General features: G+C 32.3%; 1 protein-coding gene across 1 annotated transcript; it reads right to left on the bottom strand.

Annotated features, from left to right (window-relative positions):
- Positions 1 to 5,834: 5,834 nt before the first annotated feature.
- Positions 5,835 to 20,644, bottom strand: LOC136981301 (glutaminyl-peptide cyclotransferase-like). Its single transcript, XM_067277601.1, has 7 exons — positions 20,452 to 20,644; positions 16,826 to 16,969; positions 16,497 to 16,757; positions 12,350 to 12,514; positions 9,343 to 9,442; positions 9,138 to 9,260; positions 5,835 to 6,574 (listed from the first exon to the last, which is right to left on the bottom strand). The coding sequence occupies exons 1-7, from the start codon at positions 20,524 to 20,526 to the stop codon at positions 6,414 to 6,416; spliced, it is 1,029 nt and encodes a 342-aa protein (XP_067133702.1). The 5' UTR covers positions 20,527 to 20,644; the 3' UTR covers positions 5,835 to 6,413.
- Between the last annotated feature and the right edge of the window lie 4,491 nt (positions 20,645 to 25,135).

Here is a 25,135-nt window from a genome sequence, read left to right on the forward strand (position 1 = left end):
TTCTTTGTATTTCAGAAAGCGTTGAACACATCTTGACAGTTCATAGCATTTTGCTTTTACAGATGCTCTAGATTGTGAATTCTGTCGAAATAAACTCTTAATTGATGTGTGGAGAAAAACTGAGCATTCAGTTGGACATCTTAGAGCTCATTCAAGAAATAAATTAGGTTTTTTCTATCATTCTAGACTTTTTTTGATGCTTATATCTTTTAGAGTGCCTAAGATGGAAGTGATAAATGATATGAACTTATATATATAAGTTTATATCATAATATTATATATATATAAATGCCTTTACAGACAAGACATACACATGGAAACACATAAACCAAGATATCAATAACTCTACACCTTCTATACTTTTCCAGCAATGCTTTAATCAAAAATAAACGGTTTCGATCCCATTTAGAGGTATGCCTAGGGTTAGAAAACACATATATTACAAAATTAATTAAAAGAACCGAATTCTAATGGCAGAACTATAACAGCTTATTTTAAATTTACAACATTCGGACAGAAGCAATCACAAAACCTTGTGTCTTCTTTTAACGTCCTTTTCGCACTCGGGAAACAACTGTCTTTACGGCGGAGTCGACCTTCTTTTGTAGGCTACTCTTCCGCCTCAATATGTAAAACACGGTTAAAAATATCCCCAAGGCTTTCGGCACAATCATTAAATTTAATTTACAAAAAATATATAATTATAATTAAAATTATAATTAAAACATGCCAGGACAGAATTCATACTTTAAATATTAAAATTCACAGAAGCAATCACAAAACCTTGTGTCTTCTTTTAACGTCCTTTTCGCACTCGGGAAACAACTGTCTTTACGGCGGAGTCGACCTTCTTTTGTAGGCTAGCCTTGGGGATATTTTTAACCGTGTTTTACATATTGAGGCGGAAGAGTAGCCTACAAAAGAAGGTCGACTCCGCCGTAAAGACAGTTGTTTCCCGAGTGCGAAAAGGACGTTAAAAGAAGACACAAGGTTTTGTGATTGCTTCTGTGAATTTTAATATTTAAAGTATGAATTCTGTCCTGGCATGTTTTAATTATAATTTTAATTATAATTATATTTTTTGTATAACAGCTTATTTTAAATTTACAACATTCGGAAACAAGCGATTTAAATATTTTAAAATTTGCCATATTAAAACAAAGTAACATAAATTAAAAAATAAAATAAATTACACATGTTATTAATCAAAATTAAGTCTAGCCCAAGTTGTTTTCCCTCATTGGGATATCAAGTAGAGACTGCAAAGCTTTAGATAATGTGTCCTCCTCTTCGAAATTAATGCATTCGTCCTTTCTGTCAGCTTCGAAAAATTTCAAAGGCTTCCATTGATCTTAATTTGTGGACGTCATATACCTTTTCAATAAGTTAGTCTGATTCCAACACGCTGGCTCGCAAATTGAACAAGCACTGTTTATAGACTAGTTGTATTTATGTTTCTTGAGCCTTTCAGTTAACGATCTTTTAGTGGCACCTGTGTATTTTAACTGTTAACTAAATCTGTTATCCCACACGACGGTATCGTATATATTCCTGGAGCAAAGTTCCGATCTATCAAACCTTTACCATTAGCTAGTACCTTAGGTATAGATGACTTAGCTATTCTGTTTTACTAGTATTTTATATGTAGCCGTAAACCTCGGCTCATAGTCCACCGCTATAAATTTCCGATGTGGAGGTTTCCCAACTCTGCTTAGTTTTGTATGTTTTTAGCTAACCTAACAATCTGATTTTTGCTATATTCATGAGCTAGCTCTAATTTTTCAATCTGTTCTCTCCTTCTCCGTGTCTAAAATAATAGAGCAGTGTATGCCCTTTGCGCCAGTGTTTTAAATACCGCTATTTCGTAGGAAGGCTGATCACTAGAATTGGGAGAGATGAAAGAGGAAAGGTTGCTTGGTCTTCGATAAACCTGCGTAACTACTTATCCTTCATAAAAAATGATATTCAGGTACAGGAAGTGTCTCATTAGAATCCCCCTGTACTGGCGATATTTTTGATTGTTAAATTTGAAAAAAGAAGTAAAACACAAAATGTCTGTCAGCCGCAAGATCTCTCTGCTGTGAGACTGCACTAATGATATTGAATCAGTTTTTTAATATAACTACCAGATGAGCCTGTGTTGCTGGGGTAAAAAGTAACCATAGCGAAGATTAAGATTATTAGATTATAGCCGATCTTACTCGTTTTCATCGAGTGCAAGAATTAAGTCCTCCATCTTCCGAAGTTAATTAGAGAATTTTTAGATAGGTTTAAAAATATGTTCGATTTCCCCACAAAAACGCAAGAAAACCTCATCTAAAATAGTACAGTTTTTCGGGGTAAACCTGAATAATAATAATAACTGCGCGCTTATTATTATCATCAACCCATTTCTACCTTATATATATATATAATCGAGATGAGTTGATGATGATAATACCGTATTAACTGGCATATAAGACGAGGTTTTTATTCATTTATCACAGCTTCAAATTCCTAGGTCGTCCTATATGCCAGATACTTCAAACCGTGTATTGGCATTTTTTTACCGGATGCTTACCCTCTTGTATGTATAGTACAAACATAAGTATTTTATCTAGGTCGTTTGAATCGTTTTTGTAAATTGTCGGGAGCAGCGGCGGCCTTAATGAGGCAGCAGATCTTTGCCAGGCCCTTGTCATTTGTGTAAAGTATGTGAGTTGAAAATAGATATTTCTGATGATTGACGAGAAATGCAAAAGTTATAAATAAATAAATTTAGAGTGTTAAAATATTATATTAGAAGATTTATAAAAGTTAACAGTTGATATTTCGCTTGTGATTAAACGAAATAAAATTAGAATTGTATTAACAAATCGGAAGGATGGGCAGTGTCGGTGGCAAATGTGTCTCGTTAATATAGACAAAACAATATAAAATTCAAAGTAAGAGTTAATTTGGCCATAATGAAGATAAATGAATAAATAATTTGAAAAAAAACGGCGATATTTCCGATTTACGTTGAGAGTGCGCATGCTTGGCGGTCAGTTTGGTACCGGTACACGGTAAAATAGTTTGGATCTTTACAGATACGGTACGGCGTTTTAACCCATCTCTTCTAATTTACTTTATTTTTTAATTTATTTTATGTTTTAATACGTCAAATTTTAAAATACGTAAATTGTTCGTTTTCAAACGTTGTAAATATCATAATAAGCTGTTATAGTTCTGCTGGTTAATGTGTACCTAGGTAGTCCAAGATGGCGGCTCGTCTCCGATTCCAACAATCAGAAGACAGGGAACAGTGGGGACGCACGTTCTAACCTAACCTGACGTATTCTAATAATTTGGTTGCTAATAATTACGGTAATTTATTAGAATAGTCAGGTTAGGTTAGAACGTGCGTCCCCACTGTTCCCTGTCTTCTGATTGTTGGAATCGGAGACGAGCCGCCATCTTGGACTACCTAGGTACACATTAACCCGTTCGTTATTGATATCTTTGTTCTTATCAAAATAAACTTTAACAGAATGAAAACTTGATGGAGAGATCTCAGAGATTGGAGAGAATTTTACAAATTTCTTCGTAGTAAATATAGCATTTTATTGTCTTGCCGGATGCAGTGTCTGCAATTAAAAGACGTCTTTCATATAATTTAGCACCTTGTGTTTGGTGTGGCGTAATCTGTTAAGGTTCTTGCACCGTTAAAACCGACTCTTTCGAGTATTCCAAGTGGATTTTTAAAGGAGAGCAGAAAGAAATGGTTGGTAATCCGAGATAAAAGTGCGGGACTTTCAATTGAGAACGAGATGGCTCGACTCCCTTCGTATTATGTTGTACGTGGACTGTGACTGCCTTGTGGAACTTCGGATGGGAAGTCGGCAGAAAAATACACTACTCCCGAGTTGGTATTTTTAAAATCGATTCCGACTCTCCGACCCTGTAGGATATCTGATACGTTGTTCCTTGCATCTTCTTGGCTTTTGGTTGATCTTGGCACATTGGGCCTCTTGCGTTTGGTGTTGGGTGACTTCTCTCCCATACAATCTAGTCTATAGAGTAAATGGTATATTATTTAAATTTATGTAAACTTTATGTTTTCAATGACTTTTATTATTTTAGAAATGATTATTTATAGATTTTACAGAATTAAACTAACAGTTATAGTACATTTTATAGTATTACATTACATCCTTGAGAAATTCTAATGCTAAAGTTAAAGATACACTGCAGTTTTCTATGATTAAGCAGAACTGGACAGTTAAAGTTTTATTTAATTTAAATATTTATAAATTGATTTGCTTTATCTGAAACTCACAGTTGAACGAATTAATACATTTGATTTTAAGAAACTGCAAGTAATTTTCTGTTTGTTCTTAGTCTCTGTTCATCTAGAAAATGAAATGGATACATCAGAAGAGTATATCACAAATTAGGCAGAGTTTAGCTTAAATTGATTGATTGCTACATAACTGCATATAACAATCAAAGTTACAAGTAAATACTGTACAATCTTGTTTTATATGAAGGTTTGCATATCAGGTAGTACTCACAAAATGTAAATTTGTGCTCCACTCCATATAATTCAAGCCTTATGCAATCATTTACAATTAACAGAAAAATGTTTTTATTGTAATGAATATCATTTTAGTCTGATGCTTGATATACAGAACATAATTTCATTATACTGTATTAAGTACATGCAAACCAGGGTAATTACATTAGTGATTAGCATTCGTTACTTCTTTGTTCGGAAGAAGCAGCCCAGTTTGCTGATTTAAGAATAGGATTATGAGCATTATTAATCAGATGCACGCAAGTGTAAATCTATGGATTAACCCAACTAATCACCATCTTCAAAAGTACGAATACTGCATAAACTGAGACTCTACTGAACAAGTTTATACACACACTAACTGATGGATATTATTAGAGAAAATAAAAATGGATTTATAATCTTTGTATAAGAATTGGAAGAAGAAAATCTAAGTAGGTAATTATAAAACTTTGTTACATATTCTTGCATAAATTCAGACTCCGCTATTTTAACATTATCTCTGGCTTTCTCTAGGTTATATCTTTATTTTGAAGCACTCTTCAAGTTTGCTATTAATCCTTCCTCTTGAACAGTGGCTTACTCAAGATTTAATCTTGGGGATCCAAGTTGAATGAATAAAATTTTTAATGCAAACGCAATAAAATTTCCACCTTATGTGACTGCTAATTCATAAGTAATATTGAAATAGAACACACAACACAAAATAAATAAAAAAGAATCTTAATTAAGAAAATATTTTTGGAAAATTTACTAGCATTTCTTTTCCTTCTCCTTTGGGGATCCCAAGACCCCTTGGTTACCTTCTGGGTGCACCGTTGCTCTCGAATGTCTAGTCTGTGCCGTAAAATCCTCTGAATTTTCTTTCTGTAGTTCGTGCATACTCATGTCATATAAATACAAATTCTATATACTCCACTTTTACATAGAATCTTTGCTCTTCTAATTCCAGATTTTTTTAGAATTAAAGCAATGCTCTTACATGATACCTGATAACTTCCTTCTACAATTGTAAATATCTATATAAAGATATTTCTATATATATCTATATAATGTTCTGTATAGCTAGATACTCTATAAGATATATGGAAGAATAAATTCTATAATTAAGTTTGACAATGATTATAAAGTGTTAAATTCATTATTTTCATATATGTATTGAGAATCTTATGCTTAACTTGCAATAAAATTGAACTAGAATGATGTCAGATTTTATTATTTGGAGGAAACTTTAGAATATTCTCTTTTAATTCTCATTTTCTTCATTACAAAGATTCTATAATAAAATAATAGCATCATATACATTAACTATGCATTAGTACTCATTCTTTTTATTAATAAAAGTTACATGAAAAATCTCACTAATATTTATTATATGCTACTCCATACTTAAATTATACACTGTCTACTGTGACTTCAATCATTTAATTCTAATGTACCGTAAGTACATTTTGCACGTACGACATAAGTTGTAAGATTTCATATTAATCTAATTGATAGATTTATATCACAGAATATCAGAATAATATGCCAGCTTCTTTATAACTACGGCCATGTGAAACTTCGTGCATGTTTACAGATCAAAAACAATACTTTCTTTCACACACAGTTTCATGTGATACATAAACAGGCTTACAATCCTTTACTGGATATGGAAATTGTCAAAATGTACTGTACTATACAAGTAATGCCATAAAACCAATTTCTGCTTGGAAGAACCACAAATTTATAGATTCAGGGGCTTGTGAACAATATAATATGTATATAATTCCTTAGTTTTATATGGTCTATATTCATTTATCATCATATTTTTAGTAGAAGAATCTCTTACAAGATTATTTTTTTCTATTTCATTCATTTAAATTGGAAATTCTTAATACTAAGATGCATCTTCATTTTTCAGTAAGTAATTAAAGATAAACAATTTCAAAATTTTATTTAAATTGCTGATGGTTTGGTGGTGAAGGTGACTTCTGTCGTCGGAAGTCTTGTGCCAAACCAGAGGGAAATTAGGTGGAATGAGATGCAACACTGGAACTCCTGAAAGGAATAAACCTGTTTTTAAGAAAATGTATTATGATTAAAATATTGAAGAAATTAATGATTAAGTTACTATAATTCTACTTCATTTTTTCTATAAGAGTTTTGTTATTAATTGATATGCTATGGATTATTTTCCAGGCTTAATTTTTACCCATTATTGTTGTCCAAAATATTGTCCTGTGTAGCTAAGGAATGGATGTATCTAGGATTACATGAAAGTATGTGGTCCTAGGCAGCGTCGTAACTAGTCTTTTATGCGCCCGGTGCGAGCTTCTGTGACTATGCCCCAAAACTATGATATAAAACTTGGTCCAGGTCATTTCTACGCCCTGTGCCTGGGCGCCATTGGCACCGCCCTAGTTACGGCACTGGGGCTATGATGCATTTGTTGGTGTATTTGGTATGATCCTGTGACAGATTTATAAGAGTCAGTTTGATCAATGCTTAATAGAACAATTCAACTACATTAAAGTCTGATGCTGAAAGACATGTATTTTGACACCCAACCCAAACTATCAGGTTTTTGTATATGAAATAGGTTTATATCTCCCAACTGTAAAACTGGCTGTTGCACACAATGAAACAGTCTGATTGTCTTGTATGATATGTCCGAAAACAGATAGTGGTGATCTGGTCTATATATGTCACACTAGTTTCATAAGTGTCTTGTGAGAAGTAAGCAAATAAGGCTTTGAAGTTGAACATGTATGTAAACTGACCAGACTTTGGTAAAGCCAATATTTGACACCAAGTGCCTTTTTCTTCATATTCCTGCATTCGAGCCCATCCTTCTTACTGGATTTCTTGCGCACGTTATAAAGATAGGAAGGCCATGATTTAATGGTAAATAGTAAATTTCAGAAATCATACAATTTTGCACACAACCAAGTTTTATCAAAAAGGCATCCATACTCTTGTTAGTTGTTAAGAACAAATTATCAGTTTCAAGAATATTCACAGGTGCTGTCAGTGATTCTATGGATTAAAGCGGTAAACCATTTTGCATGTGATTAAATATACTTTGTTAAGTCAGCTATTCCATATACAACAACCTGATACTTGCTTTGGGAAACCAAATATTTTCATATAGTAAAGCTTCCTGTCAAATGAGCATTCAACAGAGTGAAACAATAGGTCATAAATTACAACAGAATTCCTTGTTTTAGAAAATATAAATTTATTACAGGTTTAGTAGTGATTGTTTTCCTTCATTTAAATCTTAAGTTGAAAGCATTTCTTGTTCATTACAGTTAGGTGTAGTATTGGTATTTACCATGATGATGATAGAATTGCTGGATGATAAAAGTTTTTAATAACAATTAATCCACTTGTACAAAAAAGTGCTGTTTAATGATCAGATATGTTTCAAGAATATGTCATTAAGTGATTTTTGTCATTAAGCAAACATCATAGTGTACATAATAAGCTATACTATATAATTTTATCTATTTATCCATGGCTAATCCATAGTAAAGTCATTATACACCCACATAATTGATGAACACAGATAGCTACAGTTATAGTAAATTGATTATGAACTACAAGACAAGACCACTTGCAGCACTTCTACTGGTAAAATTTGGAAGATTGCACTTCTATCTTGAAAATGATGCATGATATAAAAAACTCAATTATGAAGTTGTACAGCATGATTGACTTAGTATGAAAGCACATTTTACATATAAAATAGTGTGAATAGAAAGTGTAAAATGCTAATTTGATGGTATTTGATTGCTGTTAAATGCTATGTCACTAATGTGTTACAAAACAGAAAATCATGAGAAATAGGGACAATAAGAAATATACATTTGTATCCAGGACAGCATTTTTTATGTCTAAGTCTAATGGATAGTTTCACTTCCCATGCTTTGTGATGAGATTAGCAACATGGCATTGATGGGAATAGAATACCAGCTAATTAGCATTTCATGCTTTCTATTCATGTATACAAGGTGTTCTTTTGTACAAAATCAGTCATGCTCTACAAGTTTATAACTGACTTTTTTCAGTATTGCGCATTATTTCTGACATAGCGGCATTAACTTCCAAATTTTACCACAGAATACTGCAAACTGTCTCCTGTTGTGTATTTTGAAGTCGCCTTACTATAAGCATACATAATTATAGCTATCTGCATTTGTCAGTTAGGTAGGTACTGAAGGATATATATATACCCTGCATGGGCTACATGTAACACAATGATATGTTTAGATACATAATTATATATCTAAACATAGAAAAAGATACAGGCAGCTGCAAATTTTCCTGCTCTATTAATGTTATAGGACCTCCAACATTAAGTGGTGTTTGCCTGTAAACAAAAGGTTTCCATCAGTGATTGAGTGGATAAACCACTGAATGCTGGTAGTTAGTTGTGGGTTTGCACTTCAACAATGGCTGGCCACATGGAGTTTTCTGGGTTTTATTCATATTAGTATCATCTAAATAGTGAGTTCCCAAAGAAAGTCATCCCAGGAAGCATTCCCCTCGGCTGATTGCCCGTGTGTTGCATTGCTGTATATGAATAAACCAAACCTGTAAATTAAATTCAATAACTGACCTTTTTGAAGAAAAGGCAAATGGTCATCTTGTATTACACTTAAAAAGCACTCTTTTCCAAAATATTTTGTATACTCATTTGGATCATCTTTCTCTAAAACATTTAGTCGGTTTAATTGCTTTTCTGTAAATAGGAAACCATTATTTATAGCAGTATTTGATAAGATTAAATTAAAAAATGATGGTATATGTTTGCTATTACTTACCAATGGAAACTAATTGCAGATAAATGTTGTGTGTGTTCCAAAACATGCTGCAAAATTCCATCTGTTTTGACCCAATTAGATCCAATAAAATAAATAAATCCTTAAAAAATAAAGAAAATATAAGTTTGAATAATTTATAATACATATTAAAAATTAATAAAGAGAGAAATTTGAGAGAAAATAACAAAAATTCAGACATTTTCACAGACATGGATGATGTGAGGATGGATGCCAGCCTACCCTAAAATCTCCTCGCAACCTATCTGCTCAGCCCAAAGTAATTTATCCAAGTCCATAGATTCTCATTAAACTTTGTACTCACATGTCTAAAAAAATCAATTGCTATATTTAAAAAATTAATTTGTTTGATGATAAAATGTGCAGATAACACCCATTCCACTAAAATAGTGTTCTGCCTATCTCCACCCTCTCAGAATGAAAATTCTAGCACCATCATTATCTACGTATAGTTTCTTTACTTCACAAGAAAAAAGATATCAAAAATACACTTACTATTATAGTAAACAACTAAACAATGATATAGGTATCTCAAAAGGCAATAAAGTAACTCAAATAATCTTGACAGAACTTTACCATTGATGGACTTTGAATCTAGTTGATGACCCAAAAGTTTCTGAGATTCCATGTAAAGCATGGCACTAAGTAAGGAGGAAAAATTCAAGTTATATTGATGGTGAGGACTTGCAGTGAGTAAGAAGTTGCTGAAGAGTAACAGGGTGCACCTAGATCACTGTAAGTGATTGGTGGAAGTCTGAATGTAGCCTGTGTAAACTTTTCAGCAACTTCATGCTGACTGTGAGTTTGCATCACCAAAATAATTTGAATTTATTTCTTCTTATTTCAGTAACATACTTTACCTGTAAAATAATAAGCAAAGGTTAACATAACTACTTTGTATATTGCATACCTAAATCTGGAACTGGTGTGTCTCATTGTAATGCTAATTGTAAGCCCATCCATTACTAATGAAGTTAAAGGCCAAAACATATCAAGTTTGTGTGCCAACAAAGTCATATAAAAAAAAATAATTTATATTTTATTAAAGACATTTGAACTTAATCCATTTATGAAACATGGAGTTTGTAATGTTTACTGCTAAGATATTGCTGTATTACAAACTCTGTTTTCTATTACTGACTGAATGCTTATTAGGCTTTGTGCTCTTCCAAAAATAAATAAATCCCATTCTCAAATTCAGTGCAGGAAATTTGAAAATTTCTCTCCTAATTTGTCTTATAATAAATTTTGAGTGAACATAAGGTTTTTGCGTAGAATAATAAATACATCTGTTGCTGAATCAGTTGGTAATGCCTTAACTATTTCTATTGACAGCCCAGATAGTCAGTGGCGTAGCAAACTTAACTGGCGCCCGGGGCACGACACTTTATTGGCATCCCCTCTCCACTCCAGAAACACACACAGTTTGTCTTGGAGACCATTTGGGCACCCCTCTGTGAGTGGCACCCCCCTCGCTATGCCACTGCAGATAGCTTCCTAACAGTGCATTACATAAACAAGGGTTCAAGAATACCAGGCCTGGAGTTTACACGAGTAATAAGTATCGAAAAATTTTTAATGTATCAAAAATTTGAAATAATTACTATAAGTAATAATGAAAAGTCTATTTATTCTTCTAAGCCTGAATATATACAGTAACAAAATAAAGTTAGCAAAAATTCAAAATATACTAAAAGGATATTTTATCAAATCCATAAAACCAATATATCTATATACGTGTACAAGAACTTTTCCCAATACTTGGGGACTTAGTTATAATTTAATTTATATCTTAGAATTATCTCTGCAAAACTGACAAGCAAAAGTATGAAATTGAAACCTATTGAAAATTCAGAAAGACACCTTATAAATTAACTTTGCCTAACTGTGACCAAGAAATGTCTATGTCGTCAATGGAACTTGAAGGCCTTGCTTTGATTTCACTCAATCTTTAGCATCACCTCGTTCGATCTCGAGCTTCACCTCCTTCTTATAGTACGATTTTGGTGTTGTTACGTGATTACGCCCACTCGACCCTATTTACATACTTAAGTGGCTAACGTTTGTTTAATTCTAGCAATCTTTCTTTCAGTCGTGTCATCGCTCTTACGTTTAATCTTTTATAGTACTTGATTGTTTGCTGTTCTCTCAATTGGTTGTATGTCCTCAGAACCTAGCATAAAATTGCAGTTGAGAACATATCACAGAGGAACATGCCTCTTGATGGATAAAGCGAATTTTTGTTTTCTATAATTTACAAAGGATATACATTTCAGGTCTTATGCCCATCTTCAATCCTTATTAGGTATAATTGTAAAACTAAAAATATAATTATAGTGACTATTGGAATAACTAATTGTTAAAAACATGAGATAGAACAAGTAAAACTACAAAAAACTTTTTTTGGTTAAAATGTAGATAAAATTGACCAATAGAGGGAATAAAACAAGGTGAAAAGACTTTCATTGTACATTTATCGAGCTTATAAAACTCCACTTATTTCGTCAACAGGAGTGTTCCTGTGTGACAGGTTCTCAATAGCAATTTTATGCTAGGTTCCAAGAAACATACAGCTAATGTTATATAATTTTTTGTTGCCTTTTTATGACAATTTGGGGCAGGAGATCATCCTTTTAACTTCCTGTGGAAGTCTCTCCCAAGATGTCCTTTCCAGGTTTGATGATGTAATTGGTTGCTGCCAGCAGTTGATGTAGTAAGATGAATTTTAGTTTTAGAGTTTTGTCCAGATGAGGTGTGGTAGTCTATCCTTAATGAAATAAAATTCCCCAAATTAAACAGAACAACAAACTAAAAATAATCTCCAAACAAAGATAACATTGGAATTGACTCTTTACAAGTTTAGTATTTTTATATTGAAATTTAGTAACCATGTTATGATGATGAGACTGGATAAATGTGAAAATTTCAGGATTTTTTGATTATGGTTCAGTAAATAATGCACAATTTATTAAATACATAATTTACTTACAATTTTTTTAATTTCTGTTTGTTCATCAGGGCATGCTCTGGTGTCAGTTTGTATGGACCATTTCCCTGCCAAATGTCGAGAACCATATAGACTGTCATTTTCTCTCCACTTCTTGAAGGCCTCTTCTCCATCAAAGAAGATTAATTGAATGGTTAATCCATCATTCTGTAATATTAAATATAAAATATACTAACAACAGACATACAGATCAGTGTACAAATTATATTTTACAATTAGTATTATTGTTGTTGCACCTATTGACTAATACACTGACATTTGTTCACTGGTTATGGTTCACATTTCAACGCTATGTTGCCTTGTGGAGTTTACTGAATAATCTTCACATGCATAATACCTAAATAGGGACTAGTTTCCTGTAGAAAATCCTCCTGGAAGGCAACCCTTGATAGATCACCACATATTGCCTTATCCTATCAATCTATCCATCAAGGCAATCGTCCATAGGAAGACGGAAAAAGGGAACATAGCATCTCGGGAAGAGCCGTGATATTAGGGTTCACGGTGGAATTTTCGTACATCAAAATTTGTCAGGGAATCCATAATTCTCAAAGCATTCTGAAATTTGTAATTTGGATGTATTAGATTTCTTGTATAGCTTTTTAAAAATTGCTGATTTATACCGATCTTGAAATTGCACTTTCTTTCACTCTTTTAATGTTTTCATAATTAATTTTAAAAAAGACAGCTAATTTTCAATTAAGAAGCTAAGAAAAAAAAGAAATTCTTTAAATTAAAAGAAAAAAAAGCATTACGATCACTAACAAAACTAAAAATTCAGCTTTCATTTCTACACAGTCATTCTGGTTTTAAAAAACGCATTAAAGAAACAAAATTAATAAACAGAAGAATAAAAAATAGCTTTCCTCAGTTATAACTACAGCTTAAAACGGCTTTATTGAGACTCAATATATGCACGAATATTCAAAAATTATAGTAAAAATTTCATCTTAGAACTTTTGGTCTCTGATGTTGCACTTAGTTAGATAACCCCGAAGATGGACGTTAAGCTAAGTTCACTTTGGCATATGAACTGCTACAAAGTGGATATGAACTACCAGTTTATCAATTTCAGCATGTGTTGAGCCAGTTTGTTAGGATTTGAGAATATCTTAACTTTTGCCAAACTTCAGTTCCTTCAACCAATCAATTTTTCATAAATAGTGTTTGAAATCTTCTTAACTAATACTATGAGGCTTTTGTTTTGGTCACTGTTTGTTTCATTCATTCATAGTAATTTGTATGAGTGGAGCTTTAGAATCCAAAAGTGATAGGAAAATAGATTTTTTACACTAACTTGTAATTGTTTATGTTGATATCTGGATTCTAGTTTGAATTTGAAATTCAAAAATTGTGATTTTATATGTGTTTAGATAAATGTTTTATTTTTAAATGGTAACTTTCTGAAAAATTAGATGTTTAAATGCAATTTTTTTTCATAGTTCTTACAGTAATTTTTTTTTATTCTCAAAACTGTTAGAATCTATTATTTCAGAATTATTTTAATTCTGAAATAATAGATTCTTGGAATCTTAATTATTTTAATTAAGATTCCAAGAAAACTAATTATAGTTTCTATTTTTGGTTATTGTAATGCTTTTATTATACTGTAATAACTAATTACATCATTTTCTCATTACTCATCATTATTTTCTTGATTATTTTTACTTTTTCAATAATTAGTTTTATAAAATATAATTGCTATTGTTTTTCTTTCTTTACAATTATAGATTTTTTCTTTTTATTATTTGATAAGTTTTATTATAAAAATTTCTTTTTTAACATATATAGAATTTTATGAATATAAGTATAATATTCTGTACATAATAAAAAGCAGCTTAATTCATGCAAGAACACCTCAGTAGTGTTTACGTACTTGTGTAAATGTTCGTAATCACGATCATGTTCATTTATATATACTCTATAAAGACCAGCCAGTATGAGCTATATTTATGTACGAAAACACATTGGCATGTTACTTAGAGCACTGTAGAACATGATATATCTAGGAGCTGATATAAATGTACTAATGTGTAACACATACCATATATATATACACATACAGTAAGACCCCACTTAACGCTGTCTCGATTACACTGATTCAATATAATGCGGTCTACTCAAAGCCTTAAAAAAAAAAATCAAAGTTTACCTGATTCAAATTATCATGGCATTTCATTGATTTATATATAATAATTGTATATAATACAATTATTTACAAACACGAACCAATCAGCGAAAGGTGGAAATTTGTCATAGCACTGTATTTTCCTAAAATCTGTGTTTGTTATGTGCGATTTTGGAGAAAATAAAACATCATGGATGCCATAGGAAATATCGACTTGGCTTGGCAAGAATTAACTGATAAATGCATGAATGAAGTGTGAAAGAAGTTATGGCTGAAGGTATAGAAGAATTCTCAACGAGAAGAGCCCATCTCTATATTGTTAGGTTGACCAAATTGTCAACCCAATTGATACAGCAGAGGACTAGGAAATGTAGACGAGCTAGATATTGAGGAGTTACCGCATGTTTCTGGTGAGAGCCTTACCAACAACAACATTCAAGAACTGGCAGAACAAGGAATTCATGTGCAACTGGAAAATAGTGATTCTGAAAACAAAGAACTCAGAGAATTTCTGTACAGATTTCCTTAGTGAAAGTTTGGTAATGATAGCCAAAATCATTGATCAAATTCTAGCGAATGATCCAGATGCTGAACTACCATGTGTCAATTGCTGGAGCATAGTTGGAATTTTTCAAGGATTCTCCATTCACTGCAATTGTCATTTAATCCTGCAAAGTTTGGTCTGAATGTAACTCTGGCATTCTGTAACAACTGAACCCATTTCAGAAGAGGCTTTGCTAATAGGAAAAATTGAGCAATAGTTGACAACAAGAAGCAAAGTTGAGAATCTGGATGGCTGATCATTCATCTTTTGTATAGCCTGATTAAGTGTCTACAGAAAATATTGGCTGAACAGATAGATAACAAGAGATTTCTTGTGTTTATCTTCCTGATTTTCTGTACACAAGCAATTGTAAATCTTGATTTCATCATTTTCATAATACAAAATGTCTTATTTAGCAGGTCTACCTTTTGTAGGTCAGGCCAAACTATCAAAAAGCTTATAGATGTTACTGTGTTGCATAAAATGGATTCTAGTTTTGTTTTTACATAAGTATTTTTCAGAATACTGAAATAGTTTGTGTGTTCATAAAGTTGCTGGTCTATTTCTTTCACATCTTGCAGCAAGATTGCATTTGTTGCATAGCCTTGCAGCAATATTGCAATGGGTGCTAATGGCCATCTGTGTCATTATAATACATAATGTACAGATACAATATGTTTTTTGCTATTCTTTATTAAATTTTTACATTATATTGTTACCGGGAACATTGTTCTCCTTAGTCTTCCTTTTTGCATTGTTGCTAGTGATTGAGCCAGTGCTGTCTGCCAATCCTGTCACAGGAAATTTTCTGGCAGTAAAGGACTAAATGCCTACAATGTTCCCATCGTTGCTCACTGCATACAAATATGCAAATCATCAGTGATTCTTCAGAACTTAAGGGAATTTTAAAAAAGAAGTACCAGTACATAAGAATAGTCTGTATATTCATTCCATCATCCTCATAGCTACAGAACAATAGTCACTGAGACAAATGTCAACAAGTTCTAATAAGAATGCCGGATACCTTTGCAACTGAGTTCTTAATAGACATGTTTTGAATTTGTAAAAAATTTTATTTACATCAAATTATATATTTTTAATAATCTCACATAAAATTAATTTAATTACACATGGAACTGCTGGATTGAATGGCGATATGATATATCTGGCCAAATAAACACCCAGCTTACACTGTGCTAATACATGATTTAGTATGAGCAAATGGACAAGGCATTTAATATTTAACTGGCAAAATTATGATAGGATTTTCATATTTGTGTTCTACTTTCCCTGAATTTTGTAAAATTATTGATCAATCATTTGAATAAAGTAGTTTACTTGCCAGGCAACTTCTTTGCTATTCTGGCTTCTTTATTCATTGTTGGTAAGCAGGAGAGTTAAACTTTTGTGAATTGTTAGTGAAAGTACTTATTGCATTCAGGTGTTTCTACACTTACCTGATTAAAATACTTCAACTGATCATTCAACGCCCATGCCAAATATATAATGATGGAACACGGTACTGCGGAATCTATGGCACCTACAAATCCTGGTATATCTTTAGAATCATAGTGGCAAGCCAGGACCAATCTCCTACATGAATTAGGATTTAGTGTGGCAACAATATTGGTGAAGGTACGAATTCCGTTAGGTGTTTTGCTGTCAAAAGAATCATGTTGCACATCCCATTCCAAATCCTTCATCGTATTGGTGATGAACTGAAACAATTGACAATAAGTAAACCTAATATGTAGTTTGGTTGTAGGATGTTGAGGATACTACGAACCTTCCTGACTCGTTCATTTCCTATGGTTCCAGGCACTCTTGGTTGAAGTATGTTGTCGAGGGTGCTATTGAAGAATTCGTAATCTGTGTTATCCATTGCCGTGATGGTTAAAATAACATTTGTCCACTCATCAATGGCCCTTTGCTAGAAGAAGAATATAAAAATGTACAAAAACGTGTTAGACTTAAAACAAAGTTGCCCTGGTAAAATATAGTTTAACACTATATTTAATGCTATTTTGGAGAATATAATAAAAAATATAAAATTAATGATCATAAAGGAAACAAATTATAGTATTTTAGATGCTTTTATTCATAAACCACCAAACGCAGGTAGTCAGTCATGGATCACACCTCACCAATGGGATGGCCACTAGACTTTTCAGTTTTCTTCATGTGTGTAACACCTAAATAGGAATCAGTTTCCAAGAGAAAGTCTTCCCAGGAATCACCTCTCTTTGTCAGATTGTCCATATATTTCCTTATCCCATCAAATCCTACAATCTTATTATTGATAATTTATACAAGGAACTGAAAAGATTTATAAGTGGCAAATAAAACGTAATCAAAGGTTCATACCTTAACAGGATAAATATTAGTAAAAGTTTACATAAAAATGTTTTTAGTATTTAGTATATATATATATAATAAATATTAAAATTAGATTTAGATCTATATATATTTATCTTTATAGAAAATTGTGTCAGAATACATTTAACTTGTTTGTTTAGTCAGCCATACTCCACAGTAATTCACTTGATGCACAAAGATGTTGAAACAGCAGATGACCTACTTTATGAGGAGTAAAAAAATACGGTAAATTCCATTAAAATTTGTGAATTTTAAGAAAATGTTTTTAGCAAAAACCTAATTAAAATTAGTAAAAACTTTTGAAAAAATTAAAAAAAATTAAAAAAAAAAAAAAAAACCACTAGCTTTAGGAGGTAATTGTAGAAAATCAACATAGGCAGTCTTCTGCAAAATCAATTAAGATGTCAATCTTTAAACTTTCAGTGATCATGAATTAGCTCAATGGTGATTGGTTAAAAGCTTTTATTTGAAAGTTTTTAAAATTATAAGCCAATGAACTGCTTCTAAAAAAATCTTTTATATCACAGATGATCCTCTAATATTCATTACAGTATATAATGTAACAATTTAAAAGTAACATCCAAGTTTATTGATCAAAGAAGCAAATAAAGCGTAACTATTTACATGTAGCATGTCTGATGTATCAGTTACCCGTTTTCATGCTTCCCAGGCGCATGATACGTGCGTATGAGGTGGACTAGCAATGGCACAAACCTCCAGAACAAGAGGAATACCAGGATCTTAGTTACTCTATAATATTAACACACTAAATAAAGTTGTATAGGGGTAAATCAAAAGTCTTTCCGGAGACAGTAAAATCAGTATACGGCTAGAGACTGCACAACATACGTAATCAGGGTAACACGGTAACGGTACAGTCTCACTAGACTAATTGAATTATGCCAATTTTACAATTACTACAGGCCATCTAACTGCGTAACCAGCAATCAATACACAGTGTACGTAACACAGTAAACCATTTCTTTCGCACTCTTCCTCGAGTATTAAATTCTTTTCCTCGTCTTTAACTTGTGAATAAGTAATTTAAGCCCTCTTCTAGAAGACGAAAAAAATTACAGACAGCAACACGAGACGTTCACCGAGGTGTGTAAATTCACAGGAAATTTATTAGATTACGAAGATAAAGTAAAAGTTACATCCCGCTCATTGATTCGTTTAATGAATACTTCTATATATAGAAGGCTGTTACCATAGCGATTATCGTATTGACGAGAGGTGACGGGTTACTCACCGTAATTAAAATCTTTCAAAGTAAATTGACTTCATAATTTATACAAAAATTTAATTAGTTAAATCCTCGGTTTCAATTAGATTACGTGGAATTTAATCTTTGGGGGGGGTGCCAAACTCCCGAAGACTGCAAAGGGAGGAAATTAAGTGTTAAAAATTCGTTAATTAATTAATTAAAAATGCGTTTAGCGGTTGGAAAAAGTTTCAGGGAAATCTGGCGTAAACAAATCGAATATAAGGGCGCCTCAATTGTTAATTAGCTGTGTTTTGAGAAAGCCTGTCGAGCCGGTTATCAGAATTTCGGGCTCTCTGTGTAAATAATAATAATAATAATACTCTGTTCGCTCGTTTTTATAGTTCGAAAATTTAGAAATTGCTCGAAGGGTAGGCCAAAAGACAGGTAATCAGATTAGTAAACAATTTAGTTAATTAACTGGTTTTTGGCCCACTCCATATATATAAAAATATCTTGTTTACTTTTTTTCTATAATTGGAAATATTGATCGTGCCACAAACTAAAATTCGATTTTGTACTCTTCCAATGAAGAAAATTGAAGTAGTTCTTTTCAGTTTTCTAGTATCTAGTGAGTGTTCTGTTTTTAAGATGGCTGATTCCTTTTTTTTTTCCCTCTGATAAATCTTAGAACGCGGGTTAAATTCATGTAGGCCTACAGACAGACAGACGGATTTAATCCTTCAGCCACCTTGGCACGTTAAACAGCAAATTTAGCATATTATTACGGAGTTTTAAAGGTGTAACAACGTATAAAAATCTCAAAAATTAGGTTAAGGGAGTGGGTACAACTAAAGTAATGTTTATATTCATTTAGAAGAAAGTAACATACGTAAATGGTGAAGGACAGAAACCGAACCCACACCCGTACTGAATGTTTTAATGTAGTTACAGTATCATATATATATATATTTTTCACTTTCTCTGTGTAATTTAAGCTATAGAATAATAAAAAATCTTTGGTAGATTTGACTTAACTTGCATGGGAACCGAACCCACGTTCTTTATGTTATTTATTTAATTCTATTGAACAGTTAACGTAGAATTCCTATCATCCTGACATGAGCCCTTAATAGTTTCAATACGGAATTTGAAAGTCGCGGGTTCGGACCTTCTGTCGGACGTACGTTTTAACAGAGATAATGATTATGGCACGTATATTTTCGTTGTAAAGCATTTAAAACGACAGGAAATATTACAAGAAACGTGAAAATATATTCCTAATTAACCGGGACATCATCACCGAAACCGAACCTACACCCTTTCGTAACAAACTGAATGAGTTAAACTTGTTACGGGATTAGTTTTGTGTTACATTTACTTAAAGAGTGCCCCCAAGTAAGGATACTGGTGTATATTCGTGAAATAAAGTCTACCTACAGAAATAAAAATTAAATTGTGAACTTAGGTGGGTACGAACTCACGCCTTTTATTTAATGATCACAGGGTGGAGTTAATAAACGAATGTCTATCACGCTAACATAAATACTTAATGGTTTCTATACATAGAATCATTAGAATCGAACGTCATTTGGTGGGTGTTCGGACCCTTTCCAGTGCGTAATAACGTACGTTTTACTAAGATATCGATTATAGCATGTATCTTTTGGTTAAAAAAACAATAAAAATAACTCAAAAAATTTTAAAAATGTACCCAATTAGTATAAATATTTAGTAATTTCATACATCAAAAGTCCGTCTTTTGAAAACACACAGCTTCATTATAAATTAATTATAATTTAAAAAAAATAATCATAAATAATGGTAATTACCCATTTTTTGGAGTCTTTTTTAACACATTCCGTACCATAGAATATAATTAAAATAATGGTAAATATCCTCATCATCACGTTAAAAAAAGTATTGTTTAGTTGAAGTTAAACGTAACAAATCTCGTCTTTCCACCTTCCGCTTCTCACGCTTCTACAAACAAAACTGCAGCACGATTGGTGGAAAATATCGACCAATCGCAACCGTCATAAGGTGGGATACTTAACTCGCTACCCACCCCCGAATTTCACTCAAAAAGGAAATCTCCCAATAGAAACTCGAAACGTAATTTAGGTAATTTTTAATTGTAGGATACGTCACACGGCACCTTTATACAGTTGATAACACTGCGATTGTGTGCGAGTTTTTTTATATACCAAAAATTTAGTGTAAAAAATGCGTGGGAGGAATCGATGATGCCAAAGTGGAGCCAATCGATAATTCATTCAGGAGGACTACTGAATGAATTATTGAACAGTGCACTTGTATGTCGTCACGTGTAAACCAATTTATAATTGTATACACGCTGTTACTGCTGATCTCCTCGTAAATTATGTTAGATAAATAGGGTGACGAGGTATAAAAATAACTGTTTTCGTGTTTTCTTTTAATACCTTCGAGTTTATTGTTTGATTTTTTTCCCTACTTTTAATCATTTTTAGAGAATTTTTTGGCAGTTTATATCTCAATTTTTGAGCACTTTTAATTTCAATTTTTGAACATTTTAATCCACTTTTTGAACATTTTTATCCCAATTTTTGAGCACTCCATTTTTTTCAAATTTCCGGTTACTTTTTTCTCCGGTTTCCGGTGTAAGATATTTTTGATTTGTTAGTTTAATGGAAAAAGGCAATGCAACACGAGAGATCTGCTAATGGGGAGTGAAGAAAACACGGGAAACTCCACGTTACAGCCCGTTGTTCTCACGAACCCGCGACTAGTGTTTAATGGTTTTATCCACTCGGCCTCATAATTTTTGACTTCTCAGTTAACTCATTCTAGTGGCAGAGTGGATAAAACCACTGAACACTTGGTACGGGTTCGCGCCTCAACAACGGGCTGGAGGGAGTTTTGTTCACATGTCTAACGCTCGTATAGGGACAGTTTTCTATAGAAAATCCACCCAGAATGCAGATTTTCTGTGTTGCGTTGCCTTATTCCCTCAAACTAATCTATATTTATTCCCAATTTTCTCTCAAATTTTTCATGCATTCTAATCTTCTAACTCAAATTTATGCAGTACTTTCAGTTTTGTATTAACTTAAATTTTATTGTTATTACTTTTAATATTCTCTACTTTAGTAGAGATTAAATGCTGTAATAACGATAAAACAGCTGCTAATGGAATTCAAATTGGATTTCAGGTGAGAAGCTGTCCTCCACGATATACAATTATAAATTACATTTAATCTAGTTTTATTTTCTGAATATATTCATTACTCTCGCGTGAATTTTTGTAGATATTTCATTTTATCATCATATATTTTTGAATATTTAGTTTTGGTTTGTTCTGAAAAAATTGTTATTTATTTCTATGCGCCTTATTTTACTCCATTTTATGCGCCTTTCAGACGAATTTTCCTTATTCCCGTGCCATCTAGCTGGAAGTTTTCATTACTTTTATGCTACTCAACTGAGTTTTTACTTGTTTTATTTATTAGTTTGTTCCTCGACTCGAAATTTATTTTTTGTTTTCCTCTCAGTGAGAACGTAAACTAAAAATACAGTACTCCTATTTATTAAAGAACAGAAGAGAATATACAAAACTCGATCCACGGATAAGAGAATGGAGTTGCTAACAATAAGAATTGATCTTTTTAATAATTACTTTTGTAAATTTCACTCATGAATGGTTCGTGGGTGGATGCCTGCACGCGTCATTTATCAAACGCCCACGCCTGGCCCTCTAGTGGAGACAATCGATTTTTACCAGCAGTTCATGTGTTCCTGGAAGTAGTTTAATTTTGTAAATCGCGATAACGTCTCTTTTTTTTTTTTTTTTTTTTTTTTTTTTAATGTTTATTTTATTGAATTAAACTTATCGTTCGCTCTTTTACTAAAATATTCTTTACTAAAATTAATTTTACTGCACACTTCTTTTAGAAAATGCTGTGTACTTCACTGTTGGAAGGGGGAGAAAATCTTAATTGATTTGTCCTTTGTGATTGATTTATACCTGGAACTTGTAGGAAATTAATCTACTAACTCATTTTACAATATTTCAGTAACAATTTGCCATTTATTAAGCATAAAATCGTGTTTTTTAACTGTCGAATTTACAGTTTTCCTGGAAGGATGGGGAAATTATGACAATTTTCTCGCCTCCGCGTTATCAAATCACGCTGATCGGGCAAGAAAATTGACTCGATCATCACATTTTTCTTATCTTTACGCTAGGATTTAACATAATTTTTGATTTTTGATTACGTTTTCATTAATTACTACGCAATTTTTCGAAAGGAAAGCGTGCTTTGAACCTGGTAAAATGGTTTATATTTTTAAAATTTTTACTGGCATTTAAATAAAATTAACGAATTTTTATGAATTGTATCCATTAATTATGTTTTATTTACTATTATAGCTGTTAATTATAATAATTATTGCTGTAATAACATCATTTTATTCTTGTTTACAATTATAATTACATGGATATGGTGTAGTCTAATGGAAACGAACCCACGACTTGCGACACGATGCAGAAGTGTGACTACATCGCCACACGATATGTGCAGTTTAATACATCTGATAGATTACAATTGATTTAAAATGTAAGATTAATGTACTTTAATATGTTAAGAATATATAAATTCTCTCTAAATAATATACTGCGGAACGTAACGAGTTTGTTAATCTACAAAGGAACCGAACCCACTCCTCTCAATCCAAGGAATAAGCGCAGTTTGTATTGTGTAGACGTAGAGCTACCATCTCATTAGAGTCCAATCGGTCAATGGTTCGGTTCTAAGTAGGGCTAAAGTTTCATTTTGATTCACTCCTTCTATAAAGAGGAGTGAGATCAAGTTAGAGCAGAGCTAAAGTAATATTCGAATCCGCCATGAAGAGAAATGGGTTCAGTTCCCAATGGCGTACTTCACATATTATATTGATTATATTGTGATATTATATTAAACAATTTAACAAAATAAATGTTTCATGTAAGATTTAAAATGTTTTCACATAATTTTCATAAAGTCTTGAAAAGTGTTATTATATTTTTAAACTTAATATAATTAAAATTATCATTTAAGACTGTAATACTGATTTTTCTCATTATAAATTATGCCAAATTTAAATATATTTTTTCTATAGCGCACGTACAAACACACAGCACAGACGAATCAATAATCGATTCGGGCAAATCTTTACTTAACTTGCGTGCCTACTCGACATTCAGAACGCTCGTAGATATTCAAATTAGTCACTAATCTCGTGTAATTTGTGGCAAGAACGTATAGTGTGGCTTTTGGGCCACACTTTACGTTAATTTATAAGATATTTAGGCGAATAAATGTGTATATATCTTATTATTTGATGGAATTTGATTTATAGAACTGAACTTTATTATACGTAAACTGAAGATATTGTATTACAGCATGAATAGTAAATACTATTCTACTGTTACTGTACTATATTACACGGTGTTATCTGAAATACAATTATGTATCAAGGACGTTCTATACTAGAGGGATTCAATATTAATATTACAGAAATGAAAAGTGAATCAAGTGATCTATATAGGCCTACTATTACACAAAGATTATTGATTCATCTGATCATATCACTGTTTCACATTGTGTGCGTAAGGCTGTAGGCCTGGGTATTCCCCGATTACCAACTCTGTTAATAGCGAGGTTGAGGCCGAAGTTTTAAACGCCAAAGCGTGTACGTCAGACATTCGGCGCCGCTTTCCCGTAAGCCTAGAAGTTCGACAATGGCGTTTGGAATGTCGAGCACGATTCTACTGACTATCCAAACACCATTGTCAAACTTTTAGGCTTACAGGAAAGCAGCGCCGAATGTTTGACGTACACGTTTTCGCGTTTAAAACTTCGGCCTCAACCTCGCTAATGACTTCAGCAACTTAACTATTTATAAGTCCGGAAGTGAATTAAAAAATAGAAAAGGTTTGGTTTTGGTTTAAAATTCGAGTTTAAATATAAGGGGCTTAAAACCTAAAACGCTTTTACGTTACGTTATTAGTTCTAGTTACGTTTTTCTAATAGAAGAACGTAACTAGAACTAATGTAAGGCTAAATTTGAATGAGCAAACCTACATACTCAAAAGCTGAGGGCCTAGGGGCCGACACCAGAATACATGGCATTCTTGTGTACAAAATAACTTTAGGAAGACAATCAAATAATTTTTCTAAATAAAAAAAAAGACGTTTACGAAACTAACAACAGTAACAGATAATAAAATCAGTAATGTAGAAAAAGATAACGCTATAAATAAACAATTAGACTTTGGCACGTCATAGCTAAAATAGTTCCGTCACACAGTAAAAGACATTAAGTAAGTAAGCGGCTAATTTTCATATACGAACGTGGCAAATTTTTTGTAGTTTCGTTAAAAAATACTTAAAATTGAGTCACGTTTAATAAGAAATATCATTCGAAACTTTATTCTCCAATGATTAAGTTTCTTAACTGATAAAAGATGAGTAGCTAAAATCGAAACCGATAAAT

This window comes from Centruroides vittatus, unplaced genomic scaffold (genome assembly GCF_030686945.1).
Source record: "Centruroides vittatus isolate TY-2023 unplaced genomic scaffold, ASM3068694v2 contig_750, whole genome shotgun sequence".
Taxonomy (NCBI): domain Eukaryota; kingdom Metazoa; phylum Arthropoda; class Arachnida; order Scorpiones; family Buthidae; genus Centruroides; species Centruroides vittatus.

What these genes read in the sequence shown, in the direction of transcription:
- LOC136981301 (XM_067277601.1), bottom strand. Translation starts at nt 20,526, where the DNA reads ATGATGAGGATATTTACCATTATTTTAATTATATTCTATGGTACGGAA. An exon ending in AAAAAGACTCCAAAAAATGG is followed by an intron (nt 16,970 to 20,451) that starts GTAATTACCATT and finishes TTCTTCTTCTAG; the next exon opens with CAAAGGGCCATTGATGAGTG. An exon ending in GAAATGAACGAGTCAGGAAG is followed by an intron (nt 16,758 to 16,825) that starts GTTCGTAGTATC and finishes CAATTGTTTCAG; the next exon opens with TTCATCACCAATACGATGAA.